The sequence below is a fragment of the Fomitiporia mediterranea genome (assembly GCF_000271605.1).
Source record: "Fomitiporia mediterranea MF3/22 unplaced genomic scaffold FOMMEscaffold_11, whole genome shotgun sequence".
In the NCBI taxonomy this organism is placed as follows: Eukaryota; Fungi; Basidiomycota; class Agaricomycetes; order Hymenochaetales; family Hymenochaetaceae; genus Fomitiporia; species Fomitiporia mediterranea.
Window position 1 is genome coordinate 76752 of NW_006760396.1, and position 20192 is coordinate 96943.

At 46.4% G+C, this 20192-nt stretch overlaps 8 protein-coding genes across 8 annotated transcripts; 4 read left to right on the plus strand and 4 right to left on the minus strand.

Moving 5' to 3' along the window:
* Positions 1 to 1244: 1244 nt before the first annotated feature.
* FOMMEDRAFT_170245 (uncharacterized protein) lies at positions 1245 to 4206 on the minus strand (the record flags this gene model as incomplete). Its single annotated transcript, XM_007269905.1, has 8 exons — positions 1245 to 1706; positions 1772 to 1843; positions 2143 to 2210; positions 2381 to 2994; positions 3069 to 3298; positions 3457 to 3509; positions 3587 to 4074; positions 4134 to 4206. The coding sequence occupies 8 exons, from the start codon at positions 4204 to 4206 to the stop codon at positions 1388 to 1390; spliced, it is 1917 nt and encodes a 638-aa protein (XP_007269967.1). The 3' UTR covers positions 1245 to 1387.
* Positions 4207 to 5395: 1189 nt separating this feature from the next.
* On the minus strand, positions 5396 to 7321 carry FOMMEDRAFT_92916 (cytochrome P450; the record flags this gene model as incomplete). The annotated part of the gene is made up of 6 exons (XM_007269853.1): positions 5396 to 5559; positions 5609 to 5764; positions 5816 to 6117; positions 6346 to 6710; positions 6766 to 7005; positions 7070 to 7321. 6 exons carry the CDS (start codon positions 7319 to 7321, stop codon positions 5396 to 5398), a joined length of 1479 nt encoding a protein of 492 aa, XP_007269915.1.
* Positions 7322 to 7707: 386 nt separating this feature from the next.
* On the plus strand, positions 7708 to 8908 carry FOMMEDRAFT_160003 (uncharacterized protein; the record flags this gene model as incomplete). Its single annotated transcript, XM_007269906.1, has 5 exons — positions 7708 to 7897; positions 8110 to 8185; positions 8234 to 8483; positions 8678 to 8795; positions 8847 to 8908. 5 exons carry the CDS (start codon positions 7708 to 7710, stop codon positions 8906 to 8908), a joined length of 696 nt encoding a protein of 231 aa, XP_007269968.1.
* An 87-nt stretch (positions 8909 to 8995) lies between these two features.
* FOMMEDRAFT_93442 (Metallo-dependent phosphatase) lies at positions 8996 to 11697 on the plus strand (the record flags this gene model as incomplete). Its single annotated transcript, XM_007269886.1, has 12 exons — positions 8996 to 9223; positions 9283 to 9325; positions 9385 to 9405; positions 9462 to 9502; positions 9560 to 9678; positions 9734 to 9877; positions 9928 to 9937; positions 9997 to 10297; positions 10353 to 10510; positions 10580 to 10715; positions 10768 to 10897; positions 10950 to 11697. 12 exons carry the CDS (start codon positions 8996 to 8998, stop codon positions 11695 to 11697), a joined length of 2079 nt encoding a protein of 692 aa, XP_007269948.1.
* A 335-nt stretch (positions 11698 to 12032) lies between these two features.
* On the minus strand, positions 12033 to 14453 carry FOMMEDRAFT_93531 (FAD/NAD-binding domain-containing protein; the record flags this gene model as incomplete). The annotated part of the gene is made up of 13 exons (XM_007269889.1): positions 12033 to 12189; positions 12240 to 12378; positions 12442 to 12548; positions 12605 to 12728; positions 12781 to 12836; positions 12885 to 12933; positions 13007 to 13103; positions 13171 to 13386; positions 13439 to 13478; positions 13538 to 13562; positions 13618 to 13660; positions 13716 to 13882; positions 13958 to 14453. The coding sequence occupies 13 exons, from the start codon at positions 14451 to 14453 to the stop codon at positions 12033 to 12035; spliced, it is 1716 nt and encodes a 571-aa protein (XP_007269951.1).
* Positions 14454 to 16143: 1690 nt separating this feature from the next.
* Positions 16144 to 17766, plus strand: FOMMEDRAFT_136319 (FMN-linked oxidoreductase; the record flags this gene model as incomplete). The annotated part of the gene is made up of 9 exons (XM_007269907.1): positions 16144 to 16263; positions 16325 to 16407; positions 16467 to 16572; positions 16658 to 16717; positions 16777 to 16854; positions 16908 to 16998; positions 17056 to 17248; positions 17310 to 17428; positions 17483 to 17766. The coding sequence occupies 9 exons, from the start codon at positions 16144 to 16146 to the stop codon at positions 17764 to 17766; spliced, it is 1134 nt and encodes a 377-aa protein (XP_007269969.1).
* A 233-nt stretch (positions 17767 to 17999) lies between these two features.
* On the plus strand, positions 18000 to 19837 carry FOMMEDRAFT_148526 (Metallo-dependent phosphatase). Its single transcript, XM_007269908.1, has 3 exons — positions 18000 to 18337; positions 18393 to 18651; positions 18710 to 19837. The coding sequence occupies exon 3, from the start codon at positions 18868 to 18870 to the stop codon at positions 19762 to 19764; it is 897 nt and encodes a 298-aa protein (XP_007269970.1). The 5' UTR covers positions 18000 to 18337; positions 18393 to 18651; positions 18710 to 18867; the 3' UTR covers positions 19765 to 19837.
* Positions 19838 to 19979: 142 nt separating this feature from the next.
* FOMMEDRAFT_160009 (uncharacterized protein) lies at positions 19980 to 20187 on the minus strand (the record flags this gene model as incomplete). Its single annotated transcript, XM_007269909.1, has 2 exons — positions 19980 to 20027; positions 20077 to 20187. 2 exons carry the CDS (start codon positions 20185 to 20187, stop codon positions 19980 to 19982), a joined length of 159 nt encoding a protein of 52 aa, XP_007269971.1.
* Between the last annotated feature and the right edge of the window lie 5 nt (positions 20188 to 20192).

The following is a 20192-nucleotide window of genomic DNA, read 5'->3' on the forward strand; positions in this document are numbered from 1 at the left end:
TTAAGTCTATTACTGTGTGCTACCGGGTAAAACGGCGCGTACTTTTGAGTTCTGATGCTATTTATAAAAGAAAAAAATGAATGCAATTTGGGTGGGTACTTTCTTGCCTTTTGCAGAGAAGACTTACAGTTGACAGTGGAAATAATGTGCATGGCTAGTTCAAATCACTTTGGCTAGATAGATCTCTGTGAAAGATAGTGGAGTATTCAGCTGGGAAGCGGTGTTAAGATGGAACGTATGTAATAATAGTGAATTGCTGGAACCGATTACATATAGGGAAGTTAGTCGAAACACTTCATTATCTAGACCGTTGGGCAGCAGCATATCGAAAGAGTCAAGTAACAACACAATTATTAGCATGCTCTAACATACAATGAGGCCTGAGATATCGGTTGGAGGGTACGAAGGAAACTGACTGGAGCACGGACATTGCCTCAATGCGTAACCGCCACGCTAGAAACGTTCGCAGGATAGAGGTCAATTTTATCCCCCCCCCCTCCCCCCCTCCTCCGAGCGTCGGTTATACACCATGATATCTACTCAGTCTTACTGCTGCCGTAACTAATTGAGAAAACTGGAATCCTACTACTGATTAATGTACCTCTTTGATAGGGACTGGATGTTCCCACCCGATCAATACACTCAGATCTCATTGAAGTGCGTAGATACTGTGATACAATCCGACATTCTCTCGGCTGCATCTTTCAGGTCTCGTTTTCTAGACTGAGTATACCATTATAATAAACTATTACAGCGGATGCATAACAACAAGAGGAGCTAGCGTTTGTTTAAAAGAGAACAGGCAAAGAGAGAGAAAAAAGACATTTGACATCGAAATGAAAGTCAGGGATGTGTAAGGGTTGCTGGGCAAAAAACCCTGAGTATGTTTAGTGGTTCTCTTTTACGTTCTGGCTCTTTAAGCACTTACCAGCCGAGGACTATCAGCTTGCGTAATTGAAGTGTTCTCCATACTCACGAATTCTAGAACAAGTAAACGCTGTGGCTATGATTCAACTTTGGCTTCACGCATAGAAATGTCTTGCACGGAAGTCGAGGTCATGGTTCACCTTACATGTCGCGCTTGAAATGTCATCACGTGCCGACTAATGAAGTGCATGAGACTTTCTTGGCTCGGACTCATCTGTCGGTGGTATTACCGCTGAAATGAAACATGCGAAAGTGACTTTTAATTGAGAGATGAAAATACAATATGTTAATCCCGCCCGTCAGTTTACGCGCAAAAATACATTGACCAAAATTGATACACAACGCAACACAACAACGTCATGTCACTTTCGACAACAGTCACTATGGAAGAATTGTTTTATCTAACTACCGTTTGCAAGGCCATATCAAGTACTCCATCTGTGCTTTAGTTTACATACTATCATGAAAAACCTCGGTTACGTGCTGCGCCTGGCTCCTTCGTTTTTTGTCGACCATTTTCTGGTCGAGTCAAGGCAGCTGCAGGAGCAGCAAGATTTATCGAGCCGCCTATTGTGCGAATCGCGCCACCTGCAGCGGCGTCCATTTCGCGTCGTACACGTCGTGCGTACAACATGCGGTCGACGTAGGATGGTACAGTAACTGATCTACTGTTGACGTTTGGCTGCGTCTGGAATGACAGCCGTCTCTTATGACGGGTGTCCTCTATCGAAGTAAGGTCGATAAAGGAAGGGTATTGAGGTGAGGAAGGCCGTGGTGATCTAATAACACATTGACGTTCATGTCGTCGTCCGAAGAAGCAGGGGATGTCTGTCAAAAAACGTACGGCTCCAAAAATCCAGTTCCTATTGGCGATGCTTGTGTGATGTGCAGGAAGAGACGACCAGACGCAATGGTACTGCACAATTCAATTAGCCGCACTGCCACTAGTTAAAACATGAATAGACTTGCATGATGACGACTGTGTAGGCCGCAAACGAGCAGGCACAAGTGGTTCGTCAATCTTCCGTGGCACATGTATAAAAATTCTCGATGCAACTCACGAGCGGGTGCAAGAAAGGACATATATTGCTAGAAATGTAAAACAGGTGACAGGCTGGAATCAGCGCATGTCTTCACGTCTGATGATAAACTTACAAAATTTTCAACTGTCACCTGGCCACCATCTATCAAATAGTTGTTAGAGGTAAAGCTCACGGAAGTATGTCATTGACGAAGAAGTCATTGACGTTGTACCCACGCGTGTCACTAAATAAAATGGAAATCTGCATGGAAATGTCAGTCCCTACGCCATAGCAGTCGAAGAAGTAAGAGAAAAAATGGATGAATATGGCATGAGAGAAGCTGTTGTAAAGAAGAAGCGAAGTAAAGAAGCGGAGATGAACAGAGAGTTGACCAAAGCGACGTCAGAGTCTCAGATAAGTTGAAGACTCACAAGCACCCCAATCTTCATTAACACGACGGACATTGACCAAGGGAGACCCTGGCGCCCGCCTTCGATGCATAAATAAGCCCACCCTACTCGCCGAGATATTACCTCTCGAAGCAACGAGCTATTATTTCCATCACTTTCCAGCCCGCTTTCGATCTTGTTGGGTCTCTCTGATGCGCAGGATTCCCATTGTGCTGCGGTCTTGTTCCTAGACCTACAAGCTTCTGGGCTTCGGCGATCACCATGGCCATTCGTATTGGCGAATGACGAGCAATGCGAACCGTTGTTGCCTTCATTACTAACCGCAGCGATTTCATCATGTGATGCAGGCTGCATCCAGTAGTCCCCAAAATCTCTCTTGAAATCAAAGCCAAAGGATCCTCTCGTTTCGTACTCTTCGCTAAGGATGAAACTGTTACTTTTATCCGCGAAGGACATTTCAGACAGCGAGTGTCGAGAGCCATCTCCGGAGGTCAAGGCGTTTCCCCTTGTCGAATCACTGTCGGAGCGTAAAGGTAACGTGGAGAACCGGATCTCTCCGTCGTCGTGGCCAACGTCTCCCAACGAGTCAGCTGGCGTGACAGGCGAACAAAAAATCCGGAAAAGTATTAATCCTACTGCTAGGATATCAACAGATACAACTGAAATATTCAATATGGTCTTCAATGCTCGATCTGAGAAGACAACTTACAATAAGCAAAGGCGACAATGAGAAGATTCCGACTGCTTTGACTACTCAGGAGTTCTGTGTCGTCATCCCTGGACGTCCCAATCAAAGCAATGAAGATATATTGCGCGAAATGCAGTATCATGCACAATGATAGAATGACCATCCTCAAAATATACTGAGAAGTTACTTTGGCCGCACTGCTCTGAGAACTGCTCGCAGATCGGGTACGACTGGACGGCTCTTTGCTGCTTCTACACGTAACCCTTTAGCAACTAGAGTTGGTTCCATTTTTTTCCATGCAAAAAGTAAAAGGAGCATACCAAACAGATATACTTTTGTCACGACAGGCGCGGAGGAAAGGAGTTAGATGTTGCAATGCCACTTAAATGAAGGAACAAAAGCGCCTTACACTCGCAGAGCGTGCAGCATGTTTGATATCGCAAAAGGTAGCAGCGATACCAACTACGGTGTTGTCAGTCAACATCAAGCATGAAGTTTAGTGTATAATTACTATTGATACGGATGAGACACTTGCTCACCGAAGAGAAGCGAGATAATGAATACCACGTGTTGCATGAAGTAGCCACTTCGGTGAAATCACTCTCCGAAGAAGAGGCGTATGCGTTGACGTAAGCCACACTGCCGAGATTAGGCACATCCTGGTTGAGGATCGCAAGTAGCGAAAAAAGTGCCAGGTGTGTGCAGGTGCGGAGAGAAACGTAAGTAACTTGGGCTAGAGTGTCAAGAAAGCTAATTGCTACAGGCGGCACTGTAGGGGATGACGGTGTCGGGGATGGTTGCCGACTAGGAGAGCCTCGTTCAGGGTTTAGCTGAGTTGGATCAGAAATCAGATTAGGCCCTGGGGATGGTGTGTGTCGCCATTTACTAAGAACTCGAGGAGTTTCACGGAGAAATAGGCACAGCCGGAAAACGAGGATGAATTGAAGGCGGATGTCGTATAGTATCCATTGCACACCCTCCCATAGATACATCCCAGCCGCAGCATATGCAAAATTACGAGCAGTGTCTATTCCATAATGTGTAAGAAAACGTTTTGTCGTGTAAAACCCACAAGATTATACTCACGTTCAGTTGCTGCGAATGGGCATCTGCGTGCAAACCGTGTGATTTCGCGAAGGTCAGCCTGTAAGATCCCCATTGTTGCACTTGAAGAGTGCCTTCGCCTTGAAAACCTAGACACTCGTGGGGAGAGCGTTGGGGAAAGAGGTTGGAGGCGCAGGAGAAATCGTCACTGAAGTACATCTGGATTAGACGTTTGACATGACATGATCGACAAGCATTGCGCCGCCGCCAACGATTCATCATACTTGATCGGACGACTCGATCGCCTTTGCCACTTCCTATGGAACACGACGCCTGAAAAATAGGGAGACAAGACAGAAGGCTCAGTAGTGCTTCGATGCATGTTCTGTACGATCGTGGAGCACAAACGTGCTTGCCATCCCGACCATCGTCTCTCAAACCTGGAATTGCATTAAGGTTGTGAATGGACAAAACCAGTTCTTCTAAGTAAGTAAGTTGAGGTGGTGTGAAAGGATTACTGCGCTGACACGTGTTATTTTCTAAAACTCTACTATGCAATCGCTTTTCCTGGTTAACGGTTCTCACGGCTGGTTTAACTGCATTGAGGTCCCAGATTCCCAGTATGATTGTATGAAAGCTATTAAATAATAAACAACACTACTACTAATGCTTCGTGGTATACACGAGATATGCAGCCGAACGAAAACATCGCGTGTCATGTAAAAAATTCGCCCCCACGGCCAATTGCTTTATAATATCATATGAGGGATTAAGATTTGATCTCTCCTCGTCGAGTCTCGACTAGACGTCGGTCCTCAAGACTTGCTCAAACATAATGCATGGATACCCGTTTCGAAGCCTTCTCCGAAGCTTAATGCCACCAACTATGTTAATCCGACGTCCATTCGATGCCAGCGAATGGATGATGTGCAGCATCGCCAAGATGAAGGAAGGCACTCTCTCCGCCCGAAATCCACGGCAAAAGAACCTTATTTTGGAATAACCTCCGAGGCGATTCAGTCAACGGCTCCGGGGTGACGGTGGCTTCGGTGAGTCCTGACGTGCGTCTTACAACATCGACGCTAAGAAACGACAAATAGCTGTCTCAGGCAAGTACATCTCAGAGCTTCTGGCTTTCTGGCTTGGTTATATCCATCCCGTGAGCAGATTTATGGACTATATTTGCTTTCTACTTTTTCAAATTAAAGTCGATCATTACTTGTTGAATACATGCGTTGCCTTTTATGCCTAGGTTTACCATAACCGAAAGCGAGTGCTCTAGCGTAATTCCCTTGTCGTCACAATTACACTTGTGCTCGAACACGCGCTGTGACAGGAAGACCGTTCTTCGAGCATAGTGTAAAGGACGGAAGGAACTCCATGACAAATCCTTCCTGAAGCTTCAGGTCATATCGCTTGAACAAAGTCGCCAGGGTCAATGACATCTCAAGTATGGCCAGTCCCTCTCCTAGATGACAATGAGTGACATTCGAAGACCGGACTGCAGATTGACTGACCGAGACACTTTCGGGGTCCATAGGAAAAGGGGAAATAGGATCCAGGAGGAGGAATGAATCTTGAGAACTCCGAGGACGTTGAGCCTGTAGACACGAGCCAACGTTCAGGCCTAAACTCGTCTGAGTCCGGGCCCCACAGCTTGGGGTCACGATGCACTGCGTACATGTCAGTCTAAGACGCTTTGTACGTCAATATTACTTCCTCACCTTGAGGATTCCATAGTGCAAGCGTTGTATTCGCTGGTAACGTAACTCCATTGATTTCGACGTCCTTTGACGTGTATCTAAACGTCCCGAATCCGGGTCCGTTGTATCGAAGCGTTTCTTTGATCACCAGGTGGAGGTACCGTAGTCTTGAAGCCTGTTCCACGGTAGGTATTTCACTGTCCGGCGGGAGCACCTCATCGAGTTCGGTGCGTACTTTGGCCAAAATCTCCGGATTCCGTAGCTGAAATAGCAATGGTAAGAAAGTAACGAGAACATGAAGTAATTTCAAATTTACTGACAGTCTCGTAAACAGCAAAGGTGATCGCGTGAGCTGTAGGATCACCGCCTGCCACGAGGAAAGTGACTTCCAAACTGGTCAGCTATGCTTGTACTGGCATGCAAATCGGCTTACCGTAGTTATCGACTAATTCTTTAGGGGAAAACAGGTAAGTGCCATCAGCACGTCTCTGCCTAATAACAGGATAAAACCATGTCAGATCGAGAAAGAAGCCGAAGGCCAACTGACTCACTGGGCTAAGATCTCATAGATCCGCTTGCTCCCAGGTTGAACAGCTGATTTCTCTTCAGAGGACCTGGCATTCTTGACGGCGACATGCGCCATACCACGCAACTCCTTTATAGAACGGTGCATGCGCCGCGTGCTTTCCATGATAGGGATTTGAGAGCGAAGCGGGAATAATCCACACTTCATCAACTCAGGCAGGATATCGTGGAAGATCTGCAAGATTCTGCAGCTGGCTCCGTCGCGAAGAGCATTCAACTCGGCGCCGAAAGCCACTTCTCCGACGAAATCCAGCGTAAGCAACACATGCAAAGTAGACAGATCAATTACAGAGCCGCTTCTCGCAGCTGCGTCGATCACTTCGATAAATTCCTGTGATTAAGGCTTTCAGTAATGTATCAACGTCCCATGGCATGTTAGGACTTACGGTAAGGTACCTTTGTAACATGGGGTATTGGTCATTGACAGTGATCGGCTGGAAGGCTGGGGCGAGACCCTTCCGTTGCTGCTTCCACCTCTCTTGGTCCATTTGAGCGAACAAGGCCGACCCGCTAAGTGGTTTAAATCCAGAATATTGTGCATGGAATTTCGGCCAGTTACTATTCCCAATTTTGCTGATGATACGCGGGTCACCAACATAGACTACGCGAGAGAAGAGGCCATTCCACTACATACACGGAATTTTATATTGAGTAAGTATCATCAATAATACGCAAATACGGCTAACCAACCGTCTGGAATACAGGTCCGTATTTTCGGTGCCAAGTGCGCCATTTGTCGTGAACATCGTCAGCCATTGACTCCGAAAGATTGCCAGACCATAAGCTAGAGACTGGAGGTCCAGGAAATTGACCGCGAGCTTTGAAGTATGCGATGAAAAAGAGAACAATCTTCAATAAGGCTAGGCAAAGTATGCATGCTGCAAATGGAAGTGACGCTACGAATCGCTTGACTGGAAGGAAGGGGGCGATAATGTCTGACATCGTTGAATGGCGAGGACAAAGGATAGTTGAAAAGTCCAGTCGGCCATTTTATAGGCACACAACATTGCTTTCGAGACTACTACATAGTTAAATGCTTCAGCCATCGCGGGACCGGATCAAAGTTCAACGCGCGAAGATATTTCCGGGAGACGATCACAATCGCACGCGGATGGGAACTTGCCCTTGATCACGTGACACCTGGACTTCGGAAATGTCTTCCTTTGAACTTTGAACTGAAAAGTGAAAATAACTAATACTAATAGCTTCTTCCACCCCCTTGTCTTGCTGAGACTACCCTTCTCATCTCGTATTCTACAGTCTAAATTATCGAAACTCAGCGCTAGAAAACTAAATACGCTATATTGATTGCATCGCAATCAACGTTGATGCAGGGCATGTTTATCGCTGTGAGAGGTGCTGCGGATGCTGCTCGAGTAGCTCACACGCAGTGGATAATTGGCGCGTCATACTGCAGGGATGGGGAGAAACCAGAGCACCTCCGCCGTACGTTACGGCCGAGAAAGTCGGCCGTCCTTTTCGGTTACCTTCGCTGTTCAGAATTTTTGGAGACTCATGGTAATTAACGTACGTTCGCGCTGCTTGAACCCTTTTCCTTCACGCCAAGTTGAAAGTCGACGACTCAGACTCCTTCTCCATCGTTCCTACAACATGTTCTGATGCTCGCATTTTAGACTCTCGTAGACTGGTGCGCTCCAAATTTCCAAATGCCAAAACCAATTTGAAGAGTCTAGCTATTACAGTGCTCCTTTTACTCATATTGAACATAGGGATACACGATTTATTCCCTGGTGGTGCTCCTACCCATGTCACATTGCCAATGGCGTGCAACTTGGAGAACCTTAGGTTACTTGGCTTAATCCTAGAAGGCGTTTCCTGAAACTCTACGCACAGTACCTTAGGTACTTCATCTTTTGGCCTTGTGGAACTGGGCGGTCAATCATCTTCTTGGCCGTTATATCCCGTTAAGCATTTCCTTGCGTACCTCTTGTCGCCTCTTGTCTATTTTTGTGCACAAATTGCGAAAAAGTTACCCTTGGACCGCTCTCATAGTCAACATCGAAGTTTGGGAAAGATCGCAACTTTGCACTTCCTGAAACCTCGTGGCCCGAGATTGACTCAGATTCGGCTGTTCAAGCTCATGGTAGAGATCATGTGCTGTGATCATTCTCAAGCTAGTCCATTACTGTGAAAGACATGGACAGACCGTGGTGCTCTGAAGCCATTAAACTGATTCCGTTTCGAGGAAGGACGCGCATGCCAACTCGGAAACGCGCTGCCATCGGATTCTATTCATAAGCTATACCTAGTGCGCTGACCTCCATGTGCCACTCTCAGGTGTACGTGGAAGTCGACGTGGTCTTCTTTAAAAAGAACATTGGTTCGATCTGTCTTCCTGAGCATGCATTGCTATCTGAATTGACATCGATGTCACTCTCGTTGACGTTAATGCTAAGTATGCCTGAGAACAAGTGCAGGCATGTAAAATATCTGTGGTGCTTTTCAGTTCGCTTTTGGATTCTCGCTTACACAGCGGGCTCCGTAGAACTCGGGATTAAAGGCCTATAGAACCGAGCTACGATAAATGCACTCTTCTCCACTGTATTGTTCCCCGCATTCCGGTAGCGTTAAAGTTGCCACCTTGATAATTTCAGAATGCGAGCAACTCTTCCGATCCTTCACTTTAACGATGTCTACCGAGTCAGCACGCAAAAGCTCTCTGGTGGCCGGACAATCGATGTTACACAGTTTGCAGCTATGCTCGACAATCTTCGCGAGGCATGGCCGAAGCAGCACAATAGGATTTCAGAGGGGCTTGTACTGTTCTCCGGTGACTTGTTTGCGCCATCCGTAGAGAGTTCGATAACTCGCGGCAGCCACATGGTGAAATTGTTTAATCAACGTTGGCAGACATTATTGATTGGCCGTATATTCCTGTATAGGTTCCTGTGATTAATGAGCTTGCTCCTGACGTTGCTGTCGTAGGTACGCATACATCGCATAATCTTATACAGTTCAATATGTTTACTCGGGCTTAAATATAGGAAACCACGAGTTTGATTTCGGTAAGCAAACTCTGGACACAATAAGTTGGCATATCATGAGCATTGATATCGTGTAGGTTACCCGCAGTTGACGAAGCTGCTGGACAGCACTAAATTTGTACGATTCTATTCTGGTACTTTTGTTTGTGCTTCTCCCTGACCCCAAACACGGAAGCCCTGGCTCCTCAGTAACATAGTTGACGAAGCAACTGGTAAAGTACCGGAATATTTACACGAGTTTCATATTCTCGAGCGATGCGGTGTCCGAATTGGGTTCATTGGGCTGGTGGAAAGGTGAGCGGCTCGTTCTATCACCAGGTCCAGCGCAAACTTACAAACAAAACTGCAGCGAGTGGATTGCAACTGTTCCTGCCTGGCCGGAAAGTTTCAAGCACAAGAACATGGCAGAAGTAGCTATGGAGCTGTCGCAACTTTTGAGAAACCCCGATGGCGAGTACCAATGCGATCTCATAATCGCGCTCACCCATTCCCGGTAAGGCTTTAGACGTTATTTTTGGACAAACAGTTAATACTCGACTCTAGTATACCAAATGTTCGTCCTTCGTATATTTGGATAAAGTCTGGATTTCGAATGACCGATATTTTTTCCAGGATATCTTGCTCGCAAAAAGCATCGGTGCACTTTCACCAGCCCATCAGAGGTCTGATTTTGTCTCAACCCATGGAGCGGATATCATACTCGGTGGACATGACCATCTTTACTACGCGTCGAGAGGTGTAACTTCGTGGGATGGATACGATGCCAAGCAAGAAGTCTTAGGTGCAGAACTGGATGAGGACGTTCTCATTGTAAAAAGCGGTACAGATTTCCGTGATCTAAGCGAAATCATTCTCGAGGTCGAGGATACGCCAGAAGGAAGTGTGAGGCGGAAGATTATAAAAAGCGTAAGAGGTAAAGCCTTGGAGCACGTAGAATCACTTACCATTAGCTGAAAGTCCTACTGCAGGAAAGCGACACCAAACTCAGCCAAACTCGCCATCGTCCCAAAAGCTTAAAGATATTCTATCAAAGACTTTAGATACGGTCTCAAACGCGATTAAGAAACCAGTTTGTATGGCTTCCGGGATGCTCGACCTTCGATCGGAGTTTCTACGCACGTCGGAGGTATATGTTGTCTTAGAATTCTCGATTTGTCTCCATCTGACTGGTTCTTTATCTTCCTTTCAACTTCAGTCTGCGACCGGAAACTGGTTTGCAGATGTCATTCACCACGCTTACGATGATCCACTCAGCAAGATGGGAATTCACGCCGCGCACGGCACATTATTGTGTGCAGGTGCTCTCAGGGGAGATACGACTTACGGTCCTGGTCAGTATTGAACGACATCCTTGGCGTCCTAACTCTGACATATTTTGTATAGGCAAGATTGCACTTGGTGATATCATGGAGATTCTTCCTTTTGACGACAGCATTGTTGCTCTCGAACTTGATGGCTATACAATTTGGGAAGTGCTCGAGGTGGGTCTTAGTACGTGGCCGGCACATGAAGGGTAGGTAATAGCGTGGATCATGATCACCATGTTCATTGACGTTGGCGTGCAGGCGTTTCCCTGTTATTTCCGGCTTTCGTGTAAACTGGGACTCGAGAAAGCCCCCCGGACAACGTGTTCAAAATATTGCAGTTCCAGTTCATGATTGCAAAGGCAAACCTGCAAGCATAGACTCAATGTCTGACGAGCTTGAAGAGTACGAAGAAATCATACGCGAGCGTGGTGGACGGAAATATGTCGTAATAACCCGGGAATATATGGCGGACGGCCATGACGGTTTTGACTGTTTGAAAGGCCAGAAAATGCTCATCGATGACGAACAAGGCCAAATGATGAGCACGATCGTTCGCAGGTATCTTGGTACGTGCCTCAACATGCAAAGGGACAGGAGAGTTTTGATTGCTTATGTTGCTCTAGAAACCGAACATCGAGACAACGTGCATCATCCCTCTCAAGAGCACGAAAACATGGGTACCCCCAAAACGAAACAATCGATCTGGGCTTCAGAGCGCGCAACACGAAGCGCTTGGGGAATGAAGGTGCTTCTTAGTAAGGATACGTTAGGACGAGCAGGAAACAACATCCGCCGATCCCTCACTTACATGCATGCAGTTATACAGTTCTCTGCGTATTATTGCATGTTCTTTGCGTTAGCTAGCAGGGAGAACAGCCTCAGGGCGGAGAACATTAAAGAGAAGATAAAGAAGTACCAGGTGGCAAACCAACCTGCGGATGTGCATTTGCCAGTTGTGGCACCATTCATAGACGGACGGCTGAGAGACCTAGCCCGCACACAGTAGACAAATGATGAAAATCGTACTTGTATTTGTATTTGTTACAGCATTTTATCTTCTGTATATTTATCACAATACAGTCGGTGAGGTTGCTACATCTGAATTGTGCGTAATCACTTCTACTTCATGAAACCCGCAGCACTCAGTATTTCTCGCAAGAAACACCCGACAGCTTCGCCTTGATCTCTGTTAGTATCCGAAACAAGCGGGATTAAATACGATGTCTAAAATATATAAATAGGTTACTTACGGAGAGCAAGGTAATGAGAATAGAGGCGAGAGATACCAAAATTCCCTTATAATAGACATTTGTCAGAAGTGGCACGAAGAATTGGGATTTTTTATTTCATACCAGCGACAAAATGTAATTGAGGATGCCCAGAGTCCCGCCAGACACTACGGAGTTCACCTTCTTCGTTAATACCCCAAACAGGTGAAAGCGCTTTCACAACGTCGGGCCCGCAAATGTCCTTTGCAATATCACGTTGATCTCCGTAGCTAAGCAGAAGAGTCAGCTGCAAGTCTAGTTGCAATGGTAGGATGCTAACCCGGTTGCAAAAATAACGACATCCGCTTTCAGTTCAGAGCCATCGGCAAACTTTATGCCGTTCCGTGTAAACTGCTGAATCTCGGTTCCCGCTTTAAGCTTAATTTTCCCATCCGCGATGAGTGCACTTGCACCGACATCTATTAAATTTTATGAGTTCATCTATAGGAACGGTGGAACCGGAGGAGAGAATAACTACCTACCAAGGTAGTAACCTCCTCCCCTTTTGAAAAATGATAGGAAGGCACCACAGTCGTCAGGTCCCATATTGAGTCTAAACCCAGCCTTTCTCAAGCGTTCCAATATTTCTCTGCATCATAATAATCAACACCACAATAGTTGAAGCTGGCCAATAATTGAACGAACTTGTCTATCGTATTTGCTATGTGAGCGACCCCTCGTCGACTGACAAGGTTTGACACAGGGGGTGGTAGTGATGCCCCAAGGCGGTCAGCAATGTCCAGGGGTGGGCCGTCATCGCTATAAGCGGCTACAAGGCCAATCAAGTAAGGTACCGAGTGGGACGTACGATCTCTTACCACTTAGCATTTGTCTGACTGCACCAGCGGATATCACATATGTAGAAGAGCGCTGAACCCTATGTAACATGTTAGCACGTTGACGTTGCTCTTAACCAAATTCTGACATGGTGACATCAACGCCATTGTTGAAAAAGTCTTGTGCAATGTCGTGCCCTATATGAGTGACCGAGTAACACCAGATTAGTCTTCAATTAGTCAGGTGGGATTATTTGTCGCAATCGCGTACCTGAGTTGCATGCGCCGACCACTATTGCCTTTTTACCTACGAATGACTTTGCACTGCGGAAACGTGCAGAATGTTCAATAACGCCCTCAAACAAGTCCTGGTTGATGTGACATTATCAATAAAAGAATTGGACGTTAATCGTGGAGTCCATTATGTTGACGTACTTGTCCTGGAATATCCGGGATGTACGGGTTTCCACCCCCAAATCCGTTTGCAAATACGAGGAATTTGCATTGCAAAAATCTCACAGGACCATCTTCGCGAGCGATTGCCACGTTCCATACTTTTCCATTCTCATCCCAAGTTGCTTTCTGGACGGTGCTTAACATCCAGACATTTAGTTCGAGAGACGTAGCGTATGCTTCTAACCAGCCAGCAATCTGTAACGGGGGTAAGAAGAGTCGAATATTGATGAAATGACCATGGCATTACCTTATCCTTTGGAGAATACACCGGCCAGGAAGGTGGAAATCTTGATGGCATTCCCAATGATTAGTTATTTTCCATGTAGGGACGTCCATAAATACGTACTGCATGAAGGGCATTTGATCATACCCTGTATATTACTTTCAATCAGTTCTTGATTGAGATACGCATAGCGCCAGGCTTACATATCGGGTCATGGAGACAAAGCGTGTCATAGCGTCTTCTCCACTAGACCAGACCACAAGTGTTAATAAGTCTCGGATGCGGATAACAAGTTCCTTACATTATCACCAACACGAGATAATTTGTCTACAATTAGCGTGGAGATGTCCATAGTTCCAAGCCGTGCAGCCAGTTCAAGGCCACTATGTCCCGCTCCTATAATTAAAACGGTAGGATTCTCGTTCATAAACTCTGTACTGAAAGCGCGCTTCTCCTTCCAGCGGGTTTCTGGGTTTGGATTACGAACGATCTACATAGGGAAAGTCATGATTTCAGAGGGTAAGGAATAAACAGTAGGTCAACTTGCTTGACCATTCGACCCGTGTAGCGTCTCAAGACTAGTGAAGACTGTATATGCTTTCCATTGTCCTCCTGCGCTTGGAATCAGACGCACGTAACACTGTCCCGTCCCATCCTTAGTCTCGATATCGAAACCAAACTGGATCCATGCCAGATCTGGAAACGGCTGAGCTAATATTGGTTTACGATACGCGTCGGAGGAGATGGAGGACACGGATAGCTTGCAAGGCAGGGCTCTGGAGCGGATGAGAGCCTGGATTGCATCAATTCCACGAATTGTCCGGAAGTCCCAAGTCAATGCGAGGATATCTTTCCAGAAGGCATCGACAAAGAAAATATTATCGAGGTTAATCGCTTCGGGTTTTGAGGAGCGTAGCACTTCGCCGAACTTCACAAGCCATGCCGAAGCAACATCAGAAGCCGAAACCTCTTGAGGAATGGTCGCCTTGAGACGATCTAGCGTTGGTAGAACTGGTTCAGCCTGAACAGTCAGCGTCATCGTCGAAGGAAGTGAAATAGAAGGCACCAATGCGACGCGAATTCTCCAATGCAGTCACTTGACTTTCGTGCAAGATAGGCGGGAGCCGAGAAAGCCGAAACCACGAAGTAATGCCCGCGAGAAGAAATCTTGATGGACTTCCGACATGAGTTTCGGTCGCTTATTTATAGCACGTAAAAAAGAAAAGTAGCCGTAGTGCAGCAGTGGTACAAGATCAGCGCTTGACGCATTTGGTAACACTTGCCCATTCTGGATCAAATTTGTCGATCTCAACCTCAGTTCGTCTGTCAAACTGCTGGAAACCTTGCGCAGATGTTATAGCACATACCACGTACAATATTGCATAGGCCTTGCACTCTTATTTTATAGTGTAAAAGTGCTTGACCACTCGTTCATAGTGAGCTGATTAAAGGTAATCATAAGGAAAATACTTATATGCTCATTATATAGGACCTGGGCAGATCGTGACAACACGTGCAAGATAGCTATTATTAATCTTACACAAGAGATGCTGGAGAAAGCAATCCCTCACATTGAACAAGGAAGCTTCTTCTTTCATCCGATGAGCAACTGCCTGGGTGTACTGAATCGCAACTTCGCAAGGAAGGCTGGCGAAATTGCAGAAGGGTGAAAATCTCATAACGGCTAGATGTTTGTTTGGTTGTAAAAAGAAATGTCCGTAGAATTCCCTGCTCGAGATTGTGCCCTTGTTAGAAGACTTTGATGATAATTGAATATTCTCACATGTGCCATGTAGCATGTGGAAATAGCTACCGGGAGTACAAGATGTGCCGGATTGCGTACACCATCAATGTACAGTCATTTGTCGGAAACAATAAGAGAATAATTAAGCGGAACTGTCATATCAAGAATATGCAACGTCCTTAAATTTTGGGCACCACGAGATAACTATTAGATATTCGGATATTAAATGCATTCTGTAGAAGCAATAGGCAGTGTTGGTAATACTGTACAGTGAGATGCACCTGTGGAAGAGTTTGTCCGTTGCTCTTGTGTTTGTCCGCGCCTCCTCAGAGCTCTTACGACCTCACGCAAGGGACCGCATTAGTCACATGCAGTCAGCTGCGAAGCAAACTACGCAGTATAAATGTATCATCACTTATAAACACTTGAAATGGAAATAGATGTCGAAGAGGCACTACCGACTCGGAGGATGAGGACCTATCCTGGTTCTGCAGCAACTTCTGCTGCTGGATTCCCAGTGTTGCCTCCCGAGTCGGATCACTGCTTCGAAACTGTTATTAATCCTGTTGTGTATCAGCTCAAAGAAGTAGATGGGTAAAGAACTGTGTCGTTCTTTCTACGGATGATGACGTAACCCCCAAGTAAGCGCGTCTCATCCGCTTGGCAGGAGTATTGGGTTCAACATTATTAATTAATGAGCAGGAAATCTACCCAAACCGTATAAATCTGATTATTCAGCCCGTATCGGATCGAAAATCGCATCTTCCAAAGCTGGACTCACGATATGATGTCGCCATGAGCTCTAGTATAGCACACGTAATTCCGGACGGGCATAAACAGGCGTTCGTGGACGCACGTCCTTGGACATACAATCCCAATACTCTCGATAATAACCGGAGCGATAATGTATAAAAGTCCACCACCAGCAATAGCCCAGATACTGCATCACTGTACTCGTCGACGAATCCACACAAGTCCTATTAGAATGGCTGCATTTTCTCATCTTCTCTCTCCGGTCACCATTGGCTCCGTGCCACTTCGCAATCGACTCGTAATGAGTGCTCTGACGAGAGATCGTAGTGCTCCTACGAACGTCCCGAATGACGTGAGTCCCTTTCTACGTGTTCCGTAACCTATAATCAAATTTATCCGTTTTCTCTATGCAGCTGAATGTTGAATACTACAAGCAGCGTGCTGAAGGCGGGGCAGGTCTTATTGTGACGGAAGGAACATTAATCTCACAGCAAGGGTTTGTTATTTAAATCCTTGTCATCCACGTATTTGGATGTGTTGACTCCTTTGATTCAGTACTGAATGGCCGAACGCTCCAGGAATCTGGTCAAAAGAGCATGTCAGTGCCTGGAAGAAGGTTACTGACGCTGTACATAGTCAAGGTGGAAAGATCTTCTGTCAGGTACTTGCTTAAATCAACTTCCTACAAGTTTCTATTTAACCATCTTTCATATCTCCTGCGTGTATATATGCTCCGTCATATTTAGCTATGGCATCTTGGTCGCGTTAGTCATCCGGACGCTCCGGAACAGAAAGCAAGTGGTCTTGTGAGCCAATTCTCTTTCTGTTTTATCTATGTGTACGCTGAACAATATACGCAATATAGCCTGTCTATGCGCCATCGGCAGTTGCCGCTCGAGGTGGCAAGTTCAGATACCTGCCAGGGACACCGGGATATGTCACTGTAGGTAACACATTAGACGGCCTATATTTGATACTGACGCACTCCACAAAAAGCCAACAGAGGTTCCTGACCCTACCATTCTTATCGAACAGTACAAGAATGCTGCGGTCAATGCGAAGGAAGCTGGCTTTGATGGAGTTGAACGTAAGCCACTAGTTATATTTGTGATTCGTCATGCCAATGACGCCTTTTTCTGCTCAGTTCATGCGGCGAACGGATATCTAGTCCAGCAATTCCTTGACAACACAATAAACTTCCGCGAGGACAAATGGGGAGGCTCGACGGAAAACCGCTGCCGCTTTGGTCTGGAGGTCCTGAAGGTGCTAGTAGACGTTTGGGGCGCGGATAAAGTCGGTGTGAAACTAAACCCTTGCGGTGGATATAACGATGCCGGGTAAGTTATCGATTGTGTTGTATGCGTTTGAGACTTTCTCGTTGCTTATTTATCCGTACAGGATGACGTTGGAAGAGACAATAGAAACATACTCGCATTTTATTAAGGAGTCAAACGCAATTGGCCTCGCATACGTATGCCTTGCGCGTTATGCTGCCAAGATGGACGTCGAATTTGACGGCGAGTTGTCCGCACATTCTCGCAACCCTGACGATCAATTGACCCCTTATCCAGGAAAGAAACGTGCTACGAGGCACGACGTTCTTGCCACATACTCACCACTCTTTACGCAGTCCAAGCTACTTTTGAATGCCGATGTTTCTCCACAGGAGGCGGACCAGCTCATTTCAGAAAATAAGATAGACGGAGCAGTTCTTGGATGGCTCTGGATCTCGAATCCTGATCTTGCACATCGACTTGAGTCCGGTAAGGAACCGAACTATAATGTTGATATCCACACATTGTATGGCGCGTCGGCTGGACCGAAAGGATATACCGACTACCCGTTCGCCGCGTAGGAGCCGTCGTTGATTAGAATGAAGTCACTCGGAGACAAGTTGAACCTAGAGGTAGTTGGGAATAATACGATTACACGTAGAAGCCAGGCATTGCTATAGAGAGTTGCTGAACTTGTTATTCGTTTCGAGCATTGCAATGATTGCATTATGTATGCATGTATGACATCAGCATTACGTGCACGTGATTCATTTCGAGAAACTTCGCCTGCCGTCCAGCTCAGCACTCTCTCAACGTACTCTCACACGTATTATTCTGCAGCTGGGCCGGGTTTTAGTAGCTTCAAGAGTCAGCATTCCGATCTCTCATTATGCAAGAAAAGGAGGCAGTAGGAATACCTAACCAAGCCGCAAGTGAAGACTCTGTCGAAGAGGAAACACATGTAGAAGAGGAGCGCGAAGACGCGAATGACGGTGACAAAGATAAGGACGAGTCGAATGCCGAAGCCACTCTTACGCGCAACCTCTGGAAACGATTGCGAAATATCTTGCTTTTAATCGCGGTTCTATGGCTTGTAATGATTGTTGTGCGGTCGAGTGGCAATCGGCGCTCGAAGGTCGTTTATGCAAACCGGTTCGTAATACCCTTCATTCGTGTTTCCTTCTAGGTTTTGCTTATATTAGGTCAGCTACTCTGAAGAGTTCAAGTACAGACCCGCCGCTAGTCCTATCATTACGGAGACCCTCAAGGATGGGAGGACACGTATTCGTGGTGCAGAACCCACGGCCCGGTCTGCACCCCAGGTCCAGGATGAGAAGCCGAAGTCAAAGAAGCGACGGTCGGGTAAGCAAAGACAGAAAAGGTCGAAGAGCAGGAAGTAATAGGCGCGTGAGCCGGTGAATCGAATGAAGTTTCGAGGGAGTGTGGGCCCTGCGCGTAACTTATAGGTAAGCGTCTTTGATTCGATCGCAATAATATATTGTGTTCTGAGATGTTCCGCAATAGTCATGTAATGAACTAGCAACAATCTTTTGAATTCGGAATTGACCTGGATGACACTGACACTGCCGTCATTCGAAGCTGACTAAGCGAAGACCACGTTGATCTACGTGTATCGTAACTATCGTTCATTTCGTTCGTACTACTGCTAGTGTGCCATACAGATGGATGCAGTCCTCGATCGCCGCGAGCCTTCCAATCTAGGGCTCTTTTTTGGCTCGCCTTCGTATTTTCTTGCGAAGAAGATCTACCCATACCTTCAAAGAAGCGATGCGCATGTATCCTTTTCTCGAGATTCACGCGACCAAATCCGTCTTGTGTGTATTTCCGACACGCACAATTATCACAACTCAATTACTCCTCTTCCAGACGGTGATATTCTCATCCACGCTGGAGACATGACACAGTCCGGTACTCTTGAAGAACTAGAAAACGCGTTGGCATGGCTTAACACTCAGCCGCACGCATACAAGTTCTTCATTGCTGGCAATCACGACTCCTGCCTCGTCGACCCAGCTATTGTTGCGCACATTCGCGAAGCATATCCTGATTTACATTATTTGGATACCACGGAGACGACGATAGATGTGCGAGGTCGTATGTTGAACATCTATGGTAGCCCGTACACTCCGGAACACGGATCTTGGCCTTTTCAATACTCTCGTGTACATCCGTCACAAGCTGCATCGTCGAGACAGTGGGCTGCAATACCCTTGTACACGGATGTACTCATCACGCATGGTCCACCCGCGTACCATCTTGATAATGACGGCTCGGGTTGTGTTGCACTATTACAAGCACTTTGGCGCGTACGTCCACGACTGCATGTCTTCGGGCATATTCATGCTGCGCGGGGAACGGAAATTGTGTCGTGGACTGCTGATCAGGAGGCTTACGAGAAGATGTGCGAGAATAAAGGAGGATGGTGGAATTTGCTTCTGATGCTCGTTTGTATCGTGAGAGAGAAAATGAAGAGAAGCCAGACAAGGCTGGTCAATGCTTCTGTCGTGGGTGGCTATCGGGACGATCTTAGACGAAATGCAGTTGTCGTGGACATTTGAAGTGTTTACAGAGAGGCCTGGACGATTTCCGGACGACATACCGAATTTTGTCCACCGCACAGTGGGAGGTAATAAACAAGTATACACTTATGCTGACTTATTGCAAGCTTCCGAAAGAATCAGATTGGATCAGTTTCAATTGTTGATCAGCGTCAGTCGGAGGACTAGGAACGATACATTAAGCTACATGCAGCGTGAATACTTCATCCTAAGTGCTAATCCAAGTCCACTTTACCATTCGTTCGGGGGGTTTCACCGACTTCCTATTGCAAGACAAAAATATAGTCAGTCGGTAACCAGATTATTCCTTACTGAGACAACCAGAGAAGACTCGCTTCTTGTCACATCGTCACCGTGATCGTTGTTCGTATGCAAAACCTGTTTCCCGGAGCTGGCACCGTTGGATCCGAAAGGCATCTTCATGATGT